This window comes from Etheostoma spectabile, chromosome 6, assembly GCF_008692095.1.
Source record: "Etheostoma spectabile isolate EspeVRDwgs_2016 chromosome 6, UIUC_Espe_1.0, whole genome shotgun sequence".
NCBI lineage: Eukaryota > Metazoa > Chordata > Actinopteri > Perciformes > Percidae > Etheostoma > Etheostoma spectabile.
In genome coordinates, this window is record NC_045738.1 from 16970850 (window position 1) to 16984973 (window position 14124).

Sequence of the window (14124 nt, forward strand, 5' to 3'; positions counted from 1 at the left end):
TTTTTTTCTTTTTTTATTATTCATGTTACATATTAGGTGTCAACGCAGAGTATACATGTACAAACATAATTTGTCCAAAAATACATCAAACTGAACTTGGACTTGACTACTAATCAGAAAAAAAAGAAGACTACCTCTACCAAAATAAATGATGTTCCTTAATGTTGATGTCTTTATTTCCTCCTTTTTTCTTTTTTTTTTTAAAACAAATCGGGTCGAGTTCCACCTCGAGTACAACCTCTAACAAGCACTTGACGGGTATAGACATACCATAGAAAACACACAAATACATTCATCACCTACAAAGGTTCAACACACCCCTTCCCAATGAACTACAGTCAAATAGTCACGGAGGAGGATGAAAATTGCAATCAACGTAATTTAACTTGCCTGAAATGTACGCAAGGAGATAATTCAAACAGGTATTTAAATAAAATCTGAGAGTGTTGCATTGGTGTGATTATAACGGTATAAATGGTGTGTTTGTCTTTTGCTTTTGAAACTAAACCTGTAATACAGTCTTTCCTGAAAGATAAAACTGACAAATGTATATGTTGTGTGAGTTTTATCGAACAGATTGCTGAAATAAAACTCTGTATAAAATATAAACTCTGTAATTTGCACCACAGTATTCTAGATTTATGTAACCTGTTTGCACAAAGATAAATTCCAACTTCAGCACCTCACTTTATCTCTAGAAGCACATCTGAGAAGAAGTCAGGCCTTGACTTATGAATGCCATCTTGTACCTTCTAAATGATAGACTGTTATTATAGACCTGGAAAAAAACTATGGGTTTAAGTTAGGATTCGGGCCTATTAGAGTCTTCTTCACCTGTACTGTCACTTTGAACGTAAGGATTGAACTCCCTACGACACTGAAACCTAACCTGGACCTGAAGTGGACCTTTAGTGGATCTTTATGACGATTAACACCCATAAAAAAGAGAAAAAAATAAGAATCAAAACCATTTCCATCCTGATAACTTCAAACAGACATTTCAGTAACATGTATATTTCTTTTTTGTTGTTTGTTTGGAATGTACAGTAACATCACAGTCCTGTTCTGATTTAAAAAAAAAAACTTGACTCAACATTAGAAGTGGTCTTTGTTTCTCCATGTAGTTGTATCTGTCAACTGATAAAGAGCCATCCTCTTGTTTAGTAGCAATATGGCCTCGTTCATCTATCTGTCGTCTGATTGGTTGACTCAGGTCGGCAGACCAATCGGCAGGTACACAACCCGTATAGGCACTATGCAACCACATCAAAAATAAAATAAAAGTAATTCGACCATAGCAATATATTGTGAATATATAATTCTATCTATAAAACAAAAGCTGTCTTGTGGCTCCTATTTCTAATACGTACAGTAGTCTAAATGTAAATTATGTATGACAAAATCTAACATAACAAATAAGTAACCCGGTAATAACGTGTATACAATCTCCTATTAACATACGGCAATGAGAGAAAATATATAAAAACCTCCAGATAATTTGGTGATAAAGCCAAACAAGCTGGCGTCTGAGACAGGGCTCAACCACTAATGTCATAGTGCCCTTAAGCAAGGCATTAAAGTACCATTTGTTTGGCCAAAAAAACTGTACAAGACTGACTGTACTGCTCGGTCTTATCCTGGCCAACAAAAGGTTACTGCTTTTTTTTTTGTTCAGCAGCTGGCAGCCACCGCCCAGCTGTCATCATGCCTGACTGGTGACGGACCATTCATCACTGTTTATTTTCTGGGCTACTTTACTCACTAAACTCCACGTGAACATTAACATTATCAGTTGATCAATGGGCAATTATAAAAGTGACGGCTGATGGAAGTGTGCTGCCGGCTGCTGGCTGTGGAACGTGCTCATCCCTTGGATATCCATATCAAATGTCGGGGGACATTTTTTGGAAGGGATTTTGTTATTTTTAAAAGAACCAAGAAGTTACATCTTAAACTTTATCCATATTCAAAGTACCTACTAAGCATTGATATGGTGATTTGAGATCATTCAGACGTATAGATGTCTAGACTAAATTTAACAATTACTAACAAACTTTTTAAATTTTTTTTCCTAACAATTTTTTTTACAACCAAGCTACAGATAATCATAGTTTGGACAGTAAGTAAATGTTTATAGTTCAATAAAAAGTAGGTCTTAACTACATATTCATACATAATAATAAAAAAATGCTTGAAAGTGACCAAGAAATGTTTTCACAAAATGTTGCTAATTTGTAATCTTGACTTCACCATTGAAATATGTTTTGTGCTATAAGCCGCTTTGGGTTATACCTATGTAAATTATTTTAATTTAAAAAATTTCAATATTTATTTTTAATGAAATGGTTACACACATGGGAGAATACACATATTCACTTTCTTGCTGAGAGTTTGGTGAGAAGATCCATACCACTTTTATGTATTTTGGTTAAATATGAAGATTAGGCTAGGAGGCGCTTAGCTTAGCATAGCATAGCATAAATACTAGAAGCAGAGACAACAGCTTGGATTATTTCTTGGTCGGCCACAGTGACATGATCCAACAGTCTTGTCTGGCCCATAACCACAAAACCTACAGTCAATCACTGAGCTTTGGAAGTGCTTTACCAGATGTTTTACCATTGGACAGAGCCAAGCTAGCTGTTTCTTTGTGCTAAGCTAACCGTCTCCTGGCTGTATTTTCATAGTTGTCACACAGACATGAGAGTGGCATCAATTGTCTCATCCAACTCTCAGCAAGAAAGCAAAAAGGTGTGCTTTCCAAAATGTTAAACTATTATTTTAAATTAGCAGTGCGCTGTCTAAATGACAGGCGGTAGAGGTTTACTGTTTGATTTGTGGAAGTTAAAATTGCATAGCAATACATTTTGCGCACTTATTTTTTCTCTACTGAAAAAGCAGTAACATTTGGTTTCTTTATTTCTTGTACTTCACTGTTGCTTATCTACAGTGCTGTATATCAAAATACCATTGCAATTAAAGACGTGCTCTTGTTGTTTTCCAAAGATTTACAAATAATCTGGAGGTTTAAATATCTTCCCTCATCACCATTAAACATGATAAATGCAAAGGCATATTCCAAAGTTAACAGTACAAATATCAGAGAAACACTAGCAAAGAGGGACATTTAGTAACGAGTAGTGCGTTAATAATGATGTAGAATAGAGGTGATACTATAAGAGCAACCTGGATTAGCAATGTGTAGAGAATTTTTTGTCCTTTTTTCTTTTTTTTGTACTTTAAACACTGCCACATATTACATACACAGTATTCCTGTGGCAACTTCAAAACAGTCATTGCGTCTCATGTTTACTCACTTTGTGTCAGTACAAATTCACGTTCTCCCACTCTACCAGGTACTGCACCTTTCCGTCTGGCGTGACGCGTCTCGCCAAGATCCTCACTGCCTCCCCTCCTCCCCAGCTCCTGGCCACTGTCCCGTCCCCGCCTCCAACTACCATCCCCCCGCCTCCTCCTCCTCCTCCACCGCCGCCCCCACCTCCTCCGCCTCCTCCGCCTACGCCACCTCCTCCGCCCATACCGGCCTGGTATGGGGGCATATCACATAGGAAGAGGGGCTCCAGCTGCTTCTGCCCCGGCTGGTGTTGGTGACTGTGTTGGTGGTTGTGTTGGTGGTTGTGTTGGTGTTGGTGGGAGTGGTGATGGTGATGGTTGCCATTGGCGTTGAGGGGGTATGGGAAGCAAGGCGGCACTACTCTGCAGGTGTCCTCAACGCTGGGAGAAGAGATAAAGAAGCACAGGAGTCAGGAACAGTGACCAAATCATCTAGGTGTGGTTCACCATCTCAAACCTACAGCAAGGGTTTGCTACACATACACTGTTTGGATAACTAACCTTGAAACATGTGCAGCCTTCACCAGGGAACAATTTGATAAAAAAATCAAAGGTGGGTGTGTTTTTTGATCATGCACAATAAAATACGCAAGAATGAAATCCCCCTATTCAATTCCATGACCATACATGTAGTGCCACTCGGCCAGCCATGCCAAAACATTTATTCATCACCTTCAATTTTCAATGAAAATGATCTCAAAATGAAAATTTTGACTTTTTTTACAAGGATATTTTAGCTAATGTGGAAGAAAACATGTTAATCAGCTGTAAATCCACCAAAATGTCCTTAGTTCTCATCCTGTGTGTGGTGAAAAGTGAAAAAGAGCTTAAAAGTAGGGCAACTGAAGGTCTGGTTGTGACTATAGAAATGTCTAGAAGGAGTTACTACAAATGAGCATAAGAGATGAGTAAAAACCTGTTGAAGTGATGGAGACCCCTGGAGAGTGCATTATTCCCGTTGTAGGTGGTGTGGTACAGGGCATACATCCGCTTGGGAGGAGAGCTGTGGACCGAATGCAACAGTTGAAGACAAAATAACTAAAAATTAAATAAAAATGTAATCTCCCATCCTAGTAAAAATTAAATCAAACAAAAAAAAAAAAGGTTTTGTGGTTATGGGCCAGACAAGACTATAGAAAGTCACTGTAGCCGGCCAAGAAATAGTACAAGGTGTTTTCTAGTATTTATGCTATGCTAAGCTAAGCGCCTCCTGGCCTTATCTTCATATTTAACCAAAATACATGAAAGTGGTCTTTAAAATCGGTAGAACAGACTATCATTTAAAGGTACAGTTACCAACCCCCTTTTGGTCAAAAGTGAGATTTGAAAAAGTATTGCGCCAAAATGAATGTCAGTTAATGGTATGCAGGTGAGTGCTTGGTAACATTAAAATGGCGCCATAGGAGCTACGCTTCGTGGATGCTCGCTTAGTCCCTTGGTAAAACCCCCTTACCTCAAACTAAGCTCCTCCTCTGACTTCCTGGAGTTGTAAAGGCTGGTCCCTCCCATGTAGCCATGGCAACATGGCAGCAGCTCAATGGGGTTGGCAGCAACTGGGGGTGGACAAGCCTGGACACAGGAGACACACACAGGTCAGCTTGTGCCTGGATGCCAACTTCATACCAGGAGTCAATCAAGCTCTGATACCTTTTTGCTCAGACATGCGCAAAGTTAATTCTGCAAAATGGAACATTCCGTTTTGTGATACATACTGTATGTCTAGAAAAAGGCTTGCAAACTTAAAATCTGAATGAAAACATTTTAAAAACAGACTTAATTTGTCATTTTTGTTGATTTTTTAGAGTTTGAAGTCCATGGGCAGATATAGACAGATATGTATATAAATCCCCACCAATTTTAATTAGGGAAGTGAGTCGCATTATCAGACACAGCCATAGGATATTAAATGTATCACCTCCATAGCACATCATATGGAGCGGGCTGGTTAGTGAGGCAGCTCTCCTGACACGCAGACTCACGACCCATGAAAAGTAAAAACACCAGAGCATCATCAGAGTAATCAATCACTGGAAATGTCATCCGGAGGGACGCCACCTAAAGGTTGTTACATTTGTCATCGCTAGACTGTGACATTTGGCACCACACTTCGACCATTATCATCCCCCTCTCCAGCATTGCTATTAGGACGGAAGATTATTATTCAGTGGCCTTAGTCGACGTCTGTGCCTTTAAATGGATGTGCTCTGTCAATGCTGTACTGCCAAGGTGCCAGCGCCACCTGGCCAAACTGTAATCGACTGCAAAGTGTACTTGGAAGTGATCCCAGGCTACACATATCAGCATTCCATCCCATCTCACTTTCCCCCACGACAACGAACCTGCTCCTCCAAGACAGACGGAGATTAGCATCAATCAGAGGGGCACAATGGGGCCTGGATGTGCCAGAGTGAAAACAAGTGCTCTGTGGAGAGCATTGTTCCAGGATTACTGTGTGCACGTACACAGATCAGAGTGGTGTGTAGGAGTACACAGTACAATGAGAATTCAACGTTAAGAATGCTGTGTAAAAATAGTAACTGCCACATGTGATGTTGCCTGTTTCATTGTGATCCGCTGGGAATTGGGTTTGATGATCATGATAAATGTGGTGCTGAACTGCAGCTGTTGATGAAATACATGAGCGGGTTTTTTGTGCAGCCAATCATGTATTTGAATCATAAATTTTAACTGAGCCAAACACACAACACGTCATCTCCCCCACTATACCATTACTCTAACAAAAGCCTCTAAAGCATCAGCAGGCGTTAAAGTACAGCAAAAAAAGGAGAAGGAAAATACTGAGACACCGAGCTGCACTGGGTGTTAAGAAAACAGACTGATGCAGACTGCGAAATGAACCTTCGTCAGAGCGTCTGACTGACAGGTTATTTGGGCCGCAGAAAGCTGTTTACCTGGACGCCTAAAAAAAAGAAAAAAAAGAATCAGAGCGGTTTTGTAGCCCAGACCTTCCTACTCGCCCTGAGCTCGAGACAGAGGCACTGACCTGTGTCTCCATGATGCGACGCTTTGATTTGCGTGACTCTGGCCCCCCCACTCTCCTCTGGCAGGGTAACGACAACGGGCTGAAGTGAACAAAAACACACATAAATTAAAATACAAGCATAAACACACATGCAGTCCAAATGTGCAATATTTAGTGTGTCTCCATAAAAGCCTACTGAGAGGTGTGAAATACAAAAGAGGTGAGCAGTGAGATGAAAAGCAGAATGATTTGGATTTATTATATGTTAATAAAACAGTTTATATATATATTTGAGCCCAACATCAGCAGGGAGGCTAAATTCCCTATCGTCTTCCTTTCCTCAAAAATGAACTTGTGTCCTGCAGCTTATAACGTCATTTGGCTCTAATTTGAGCTGTACAGGTAGTAAATTTAAATGTATATTTTGTCTTAGCGGCCACTCTAAAGAAAAGACCACAGAGTCTTTAATATCAAAAGGGTTTATCCTCGTAGTAGCATAAATGTGTTTAGAAAATGGTATGGTAATTGGAGCGCTTTGGTGTGCATGCCACATTATCAAAATGTCACCAGTTTGATTCTAGGTAGGGACCTACCTAGAATGCCATACCATGCTTCTATTTTTGTGTTTTCCTTCAGCCCTTTGACTGACAAATGTCCAATAAATACAAAAATACAAAAAAAAGATCTTTAAAAAAACTGCACGGCAATCTTATCACTTGATTAATCAGATATCTTGTGTAGATATGTGTAAGTTTTGGCCTAATGGTGACACCAAAGATAAGGCGAAAAGGGTTTACCTTCTGAAGAGCATTCGTGTTCTCAGTAAATCTTGTTACAATCTGCCCTTTAGAATATTTATTGTGGGAATCTTGGAGTGTTGGTTCAGCCTCTGCAGGCTGTGAATATCCAGTGTTAAGGAATTATGATTCCTCGAGATTTATTAATTATCATTTGTACATTTTTCTGTATGCACTGCGTTCAAAACTGTCTACTCTCTGTGCAATGAGACTGAGATACTGTCGGAGGCCCGAGTAGAGGTTTTGTTTACTGTGACAGGTGCAGGTACATTCCTAGAGCTAGGCTTGGGACCGTTTATGGAAATCTGTCGTTCAACTGAGGAAACATATAAGACAGCCTGTCATTGTTGAAGATGACAGTATCTCTGAATAACCATTATGGAAAAGCTATATGTATGAAATTATATGGAGACATGCACAAGCTTGTTATTGGTTATTGAGCATGGTTATTGTAAATCTTTTCATTGGTTTGGAAAAATGTTCATTTGGCTGCTTTTCCAATGAGCAATGAGTATAAAATAATTATGTTTCTCTGTGTTCTTTGAGAGATGCTGGGGAAAACAGATCGGGGGTGAATCCTTGTTACCACTCCTCGGTAACTTCCCCTGTGATTAATTACATAAAACATTAGCAATGTTCACCTTCGATCATCTCTGTGTTTCTCTGTGTGCATTGAGTTTGATTATGTATTTGACTATTGAGTCTCCCTGGAGAGGTCAGAAAGTCTCCATAACACCAGCTTATTTAAAGAAAATCCTAATTAGTTTTGGAACTCCATTTAGTCTGCATCATACAGTAGAAGACGGTGTTGGTCGAGATTGACATGTTGACCTGATATGTCAGATGTTTATTTAAATCAGTGACTCTCAAAGTAGGATATAGGTCTGTGTGTAAGTGACATTGCCTATTGCATTATTTACTACTTGTTACCAGTTCAGTTGAGAAAGTATACATGTAGACAGAGGATTTTTTCTGAAAAAGAGACAAACTGTGGGACAAAATGTGTTGCCTCTGATGAAGCCATCTAGACATTGTCCATTTGGGAAGATGCAAACTGACTTCCCTCTAGTGAAACAGAACATCTCACATTCCTGTCAGGAAGAGGAGTAAAGCCTATATTGTCTCTTGCTGACTACAGGAAACTTGCAGTGTGGAGCTATTTAGATGAGCAAGAAACTAGAAGATAAATTACTGAAGATATGAATATATTCCATGTAAGAAAATGTGTTTTCCAGACACTCAAATACCGGTAATATGATTTCTGTTCCCTGTAATACTACTCCCCTGCAAATTATTCCATTGTAATTCCGCTAAATCTGAAAATTATGTAAAATGAAAAGTGTGTCTATGAAAGACTACAGTACATGTGAACACACACACACACACACTTACGTACGTACAAATGAAAGATGACAACACACGGGGGTCTTAATGCTCTTTTAGGAGAATATTAAGACACCGATACTTTTGCTGGCGTGTGAAAATTGCAGCCCTTTGATTCACAAGTTAATTGTTCATGCGTAATGACTATATGCCCTGTGGGAACCCCAGAGCTGTTATTGAGATAAGAGCTGAAAAGAGAGATTCTGTCCTTACTCTGACCTTCTCCTATGCGTGATGTTGATAGGGGGGTCGGTGATGAGCGGCGACGAATCGGACGTCAGCGGAGGGGGAGCTCGAACCTGAAGCCCAAAAAGACACTTCTTCTTCTTGATCTCCTTTCCAGAGACAAACCTGGGACGACGGTAAAGAAACAGCTTGTACAGTTTAGCGTTGGTACTTAAAATATATCATCACCAAATGTGTGTGTGTTTTTCCCCCGTTACTCCTCTTCGATGCTAATAATGGATTCAACGCTGCGTAACAAAATGTACTTATTCTCCTCATACAAAAGTAGTCTCATGAACATAACATCGATTGTGTAATTAAGTATACATAATTAGAGCATACTTTTTTGCAAAGTTCAATGAAAACCCACGAAAAGCAATTAGACCTCTAGACTGGCAGTTGGGATTTAATACCAACAACTTGTGTCCTTTTCTAACAAGACAAAATAAGCACCAAAAAGTGTTCAATTTCATCTGCTCTAATTGGCAGTTACATTTTATTCAAAGTCACACATTTCATCTTAGTCTTTGCAGCCTGCATGTCCAACACCCCAAACTACGGAGCACTAAGAAGACCCCTCTATTCATGGCGAGCGGCTACTCATTAATCCAGTCATGTGTGGTCGGTGTTTATTCTTCTCATCTTATGCGATGACATACCTGTCCTTGTGAGAGTTGAGAGCGTTGAGGAGATTGTGACAGCGGTCTTGCCTTGGCGTGTCAGAGAGCTAGTGGACAAACAGGAATGGACAAAAAAGTCAAAGCTGTGTTTACACAGTGGACAGCCCTCAGACAGAAAACCTTTAATGCATAGAATACTTTCATTTTGCAGTGGCTGACAGCAATAATTTTGATATGGGAAAGTACAGCACGGCTAAAAAAAAGAAAACTGCTGCCATCTGATGACAGGACAAACGATACATTTAAAAACATATCTACAAAACTGCTTAAAGGAGAACCCAAACCCTCAGATAGATGTAGAGGAAATGCTCAGGTAATTCCCCCTGGTGCGTCCCTCTGTCACCTCTACTTTTATCCTTATTCTCCTGTTTATTCTCTGTGGAATTGGTGATATCACAAGTTTGTGCATTAGCACTCTAGTTTGAGGATTTGTCAAAACTCATTTATGTCTGCAATCGCCAGGGGGTAGCCTAGATGGTGAGATTGTGGAGTTGTGGAGAAAAAATTTAAAACTATACTGTATGTGTACAGTATTTACTGTTGGGTACAGCCGGCAAAAAGGTTAAGAACCACTGAACTAGATCATTAAAATATTGTTATATGCAGTTCTTCAACTTAGTTGTGTTCCTCTTTAAGCTGACGTAGAGGTCATACTTGTTTTACTTCTCATTTTTGACTTTAATGGCTGATAATAGGCTTTAACTCGCCAATGCTAAAAAGGCTGGCAGCATTTCACATGTATTTCATCATGGTGCTTGAACGAGGAAATATCAATACCGCTCCTAGGAGCAACGACTCCCAATTCTCATTGGTGAAGGACAGGATTTCATGGTCAAAATCAAAGTATTTCCTCTTGCAGCACAGCGAGAGATGGTAGAGCACTAAATGAGCCAAATCCATCCTGCATTTAAAAAAGAAGATAATAACAAACAGGTCAAATGCAAAAACAAATTATGCAGGAAAACAATTTTTTGTATATTCTTCACATATTTGAAATAAATTTCAAAATTTGTGAGCCTAGTTAGATTTACCACATTTTTATTACAATACATGGACTGTTTTATATAGCGTTTTTCTAGTCTTAACAACTACTCAAAACGCTTTTACACAGTACAGGAACCGTTCACCATTCAAACACTGTGGCCGAGGCTGCTGTACAAGGTGTCACCTGCTCATCAGACAAACACACACACACATTTATACTCCAAAGGCGCAGCATCGGGGAAAACTCGGGGTTCAGTGTCTTGCCCAAGGACACTTCAACATGGGACTGCAGGGCTAGGGATTGAACCACAAACCACTCTAGTACTGAGCCACAGACGCCCCAATATGATTATATTATTGGCAATATCAATCTGGGCTGTGTTCTCATGTGGAGTTGCACTGACTAATACAAAAAGTTTTGGAACTAAAACAAAAATACTCTAAAATGTGATTGACAAATTGAGTTTTAACTCCGGATGTTATTTATATTGCTCTTAAATAACCACAGTGTAAAACTGTAGTGTTTTTGCTGAAAACTTGTCAGTAAAGGTTGAACTGTTAACATCACCAGGTCATGGGTAGCCTTTGGATGGTCTCTGGTCCCTTTGTACATACTGAGCACTGGAACTGATAAAACCTAAAAAGACACAAGGAAAAAATGAAATTAGCATGTGACTGTGAAATATCATTTATCCTGTAAAAAAAAAACAACGTATTTTTCTTCTCTTTGATGAGTGTCATCTTTTATTTTGTCCTTGTCCTTTGTGCTGCTTGGTTCTTTCGGTGAATGATTGTAAAGATTTACAAAAAATATGCGTACGACATTTACAATCTAACTTTACTATCCAGCTAATATAAAAAGCTCCCATTACTGTATTGTGTGAACTGTTACCTCCTTTTAATATTTCATGTGGCGTTTTCTTTTTCGCAGTGTGCAAACGTTTCAAAGTGCTTCACACACACATGTGCAATACATATGAAGAAATAAATCAAAACAAGCATGAGTTACAAAATACAAATTAAATATAAAATACAGCATAAAGAGATTCAGCAGACCTAAGAGACTGAGGGAGAAGATCCCAAAGGGTTGGAGCTAAAATGGCGAAGGCACGATCACCTTTGGTAGTTGGAGAGAGGAATGGATAAAAGACCAAGATTCGAGAATCTGAGTGGGCGTGTAGTGGAGTGAGGAACAAGGGAGAGGTGGGAAGATATTAATGTAACCCATATGAAATATAGGGCTACTATACCCGTATTTGTTGTTTAGAGATGCAGTTTCACAGCGGAGTGGGCTTGGCATAGTGTGACTGGAATACGCAGTGAACGGTACCTAAAGTCCCCACTTTTGTAGCGGGGGTCATGTTTGAATTCAACACCTAGACAAGCAGGCAGCTGATGCACAGCTACGACTGAACGGAGCATTTCCCGGTATAAAAATGCCATATAACAGCTTCAATTACTTGATTAATCCAGTCATATTAAATAGTTTTGGTGTTGATAAATTGCTCTTTTATTAGGTCACGAGCTGTGAACATATTGGATACAATTCCTGTCAAGCTATAAATGTCTTTGAACTCTGGTTGGTTTTTTGTTGCGTACCAGAATTACTGACGAACTGAAGGATGGCAAGCCTTGCCCAGCAGATCTGTGGACAGTGTTGGATATGGTGTGGCCAGCCATAAAGACCTGCCACAGAGGACTTGGATTCCCAGATTCATTCATTCTGACACGGATAAGAAATACCATTAACCTACCCGGGTAGTAGTATTAGCACTTGACATTGAACACACACATCCGGATATTTCCCCCCAAGACTGAAATCTCTCTCTCTCTCTTTTGGAGGTTGAGCAATTCTTCTTCAACACGGAGGACCAATATAGTTAGTTGGAACACCCAATTCAAAAAGGGACCTAATTATTTTAATTAAGAGCTCTATTTTGTTTGTTGTATTGTTGTAATGCTGTGACTGTTTAGGTTGATTCATGGTGACAAGCATTAAAATTGTCAACTGTTAACACTTCTATTCCAAGTGTACTCTCCTATAGTACCTAGAGTGATGTAAGTGTCTCATCGATCCAATCAGGTTAGGCCCAGAGGTGCCACATTAACTCCGTGAAAAAATGTTTTTTTTACAGACTTTTTAACCTTTTAGTCCAAGTTATACAACATATACACTGGGATTTTCCCCCCTTTGCCTTCCTTGGAGTCTATATATGTCTCTCTTCTCTAGATAGTTCATCATATAAATCAACCTGAACTGAAAGTAAACAGACAGGTGTGAATGTTTAACTATAACAACATTCTGTTCCAAGTGACCCTGAAACGATTACCACAACAACAAGGTGTGCATCTGTCCTGCTATATGTTGGCTCAAGGGCATTGGGAAAGATGAAGCGCAGACACAGGATGACGGCAGCACATGCTTACTATTCCAACTGTGAACTCGGTCTTCACTCTTCCTCCATCACCTGCTCAGCAGATGTTGTACCAATCCTGCCTCACTCTCCCTGACTGTCAGTCTAAATCTAATCCCCCCCCCACCCCCCTCTGACAGGTTCGGCAATAACAAGGTGTCAGGGTGGGTGTGGAACCCAGTCGGCTAACACAGATGGTTAATGACAATAATGACTTAATGGATGGATACATTTTATTACACGCGTGAGATGCAGCCTATCAAACTGCACTGCGATCAGCTTCTTGCATATCCTCCCGACATCATATCCTAACAACTACTGAAAAGGTGATATGTCTGCTCTGCTGTGTGTCCCTTTGCTCTGAGTGTGCGAGGATGTCAGCGAACGCATTAACATGCACATTCATTATTTTTGCTTAAGCTAATTAAGGTAGTTCTCTGACAAGTGAAGCTGTCATGTATGCCATCTGATTATCTTAATCAGACCGGAATCTACTGCTGAGACGAGTTGCGTCTTAAATGTGCTACTTTTCTGATATTGTACCTGTTACCGTCTAGGTTTTAATTCTGAAAGATCTGTCAGCCCTCTAGCTCTCAAAAACTCAAAAATGTGCTGTTTTTGCTGGACTTACAGCGGCCAAGAGAATGATTGCCACCCGTTGGAAACCACCTCATGACTTGCCTATTCATACATAGACTCTTTCCTTGCTGGATGTCATATATATACTATATATATATCTATAGATATATATATATACACTACCGGTCAAAAGTTTTGGGTCACTTACAAATTTCCATGCCACTCCATTATAGACATAATACCAGCTGATCTGAGTGGGTGGCTGATCTTCAATGCAATATCTACATTGCCCATTATCAGCAACCATTGATCCAATGTTTCAGAGGCACATTCTGTTTACTAATCTGATATCATTTAAAAAAACTAACTGAGAAAACACTGGAGAATCCTCTACAATTATGTGAGCACATAATGTAATTTGAAAACTGCTGACCGGGTAAAAAAAAACAATGCAATTGACCTCAGCTGGTATTCTGTCTATAATGGAGTGCAATGGAAATTTCTAAGTGACCCCAAACTTTTGACCGGTAGTGTATATATATATAGATATATATATATATATCTATATATATATAGCGGCTTGCCTAGGTGGAGCCCTGGGAAAGACTTTGGACCATTGCTGAATCCTTGAAATCCAGGCTGTAGATTTGTGCTCCAACCTTCTCACTTCTGTCTGTGCGTGTGTTTGGTTCCTTTTGTCTTATGCCGGTCTCCCTGTCAATGCC

General features: G+C 39.6%; 1 protein-coding gene across 2 annotated transcripts in view; it reads right to left on the bottom strand.

Moving 5' to 3' along the window:
- Nucleotide 1: 1 nt before the first annotated feature.
- phf1 (PHD finger protein 1) overlaps nt 2-14124 on the bottom strand; it is a 23995-nt gene continuing 9872 nt past the window's right edge. For both annotated transcript variants that reach the window (XM_032518110.1, XM_032518109.1), the window contains exons 8-15: nt 10975-11043; nt 10200-10323; nt 9402-9469; nt 8731-8868; nt 6359-6437; nt 4808-4923; nt 4271-4357; nt 2-3735 (exon numbers count right to left, since the gene is read on the bottom strand). In XM_032518110.1, coding sequence (XP_032374001.1) covers nt 3324-3735; nt 4271-4357; nt 4808-4923; nt 6359-6437; nt 8731-8868; nt 9402-9469; nt 10200-10323; nt 10975-11043 — 1093 coding nt within the window. In that variant the 3' untranslated portion in view covers nt 2-3323. The remainder of the gene's footprint in view (nt 3736-4270; nt 4358-4807; nt 4924-6358; nt 6438-8730; nt 8869-9401; nt 9470-10199; nt 10324-10974; nt 11044-14124) is intronic.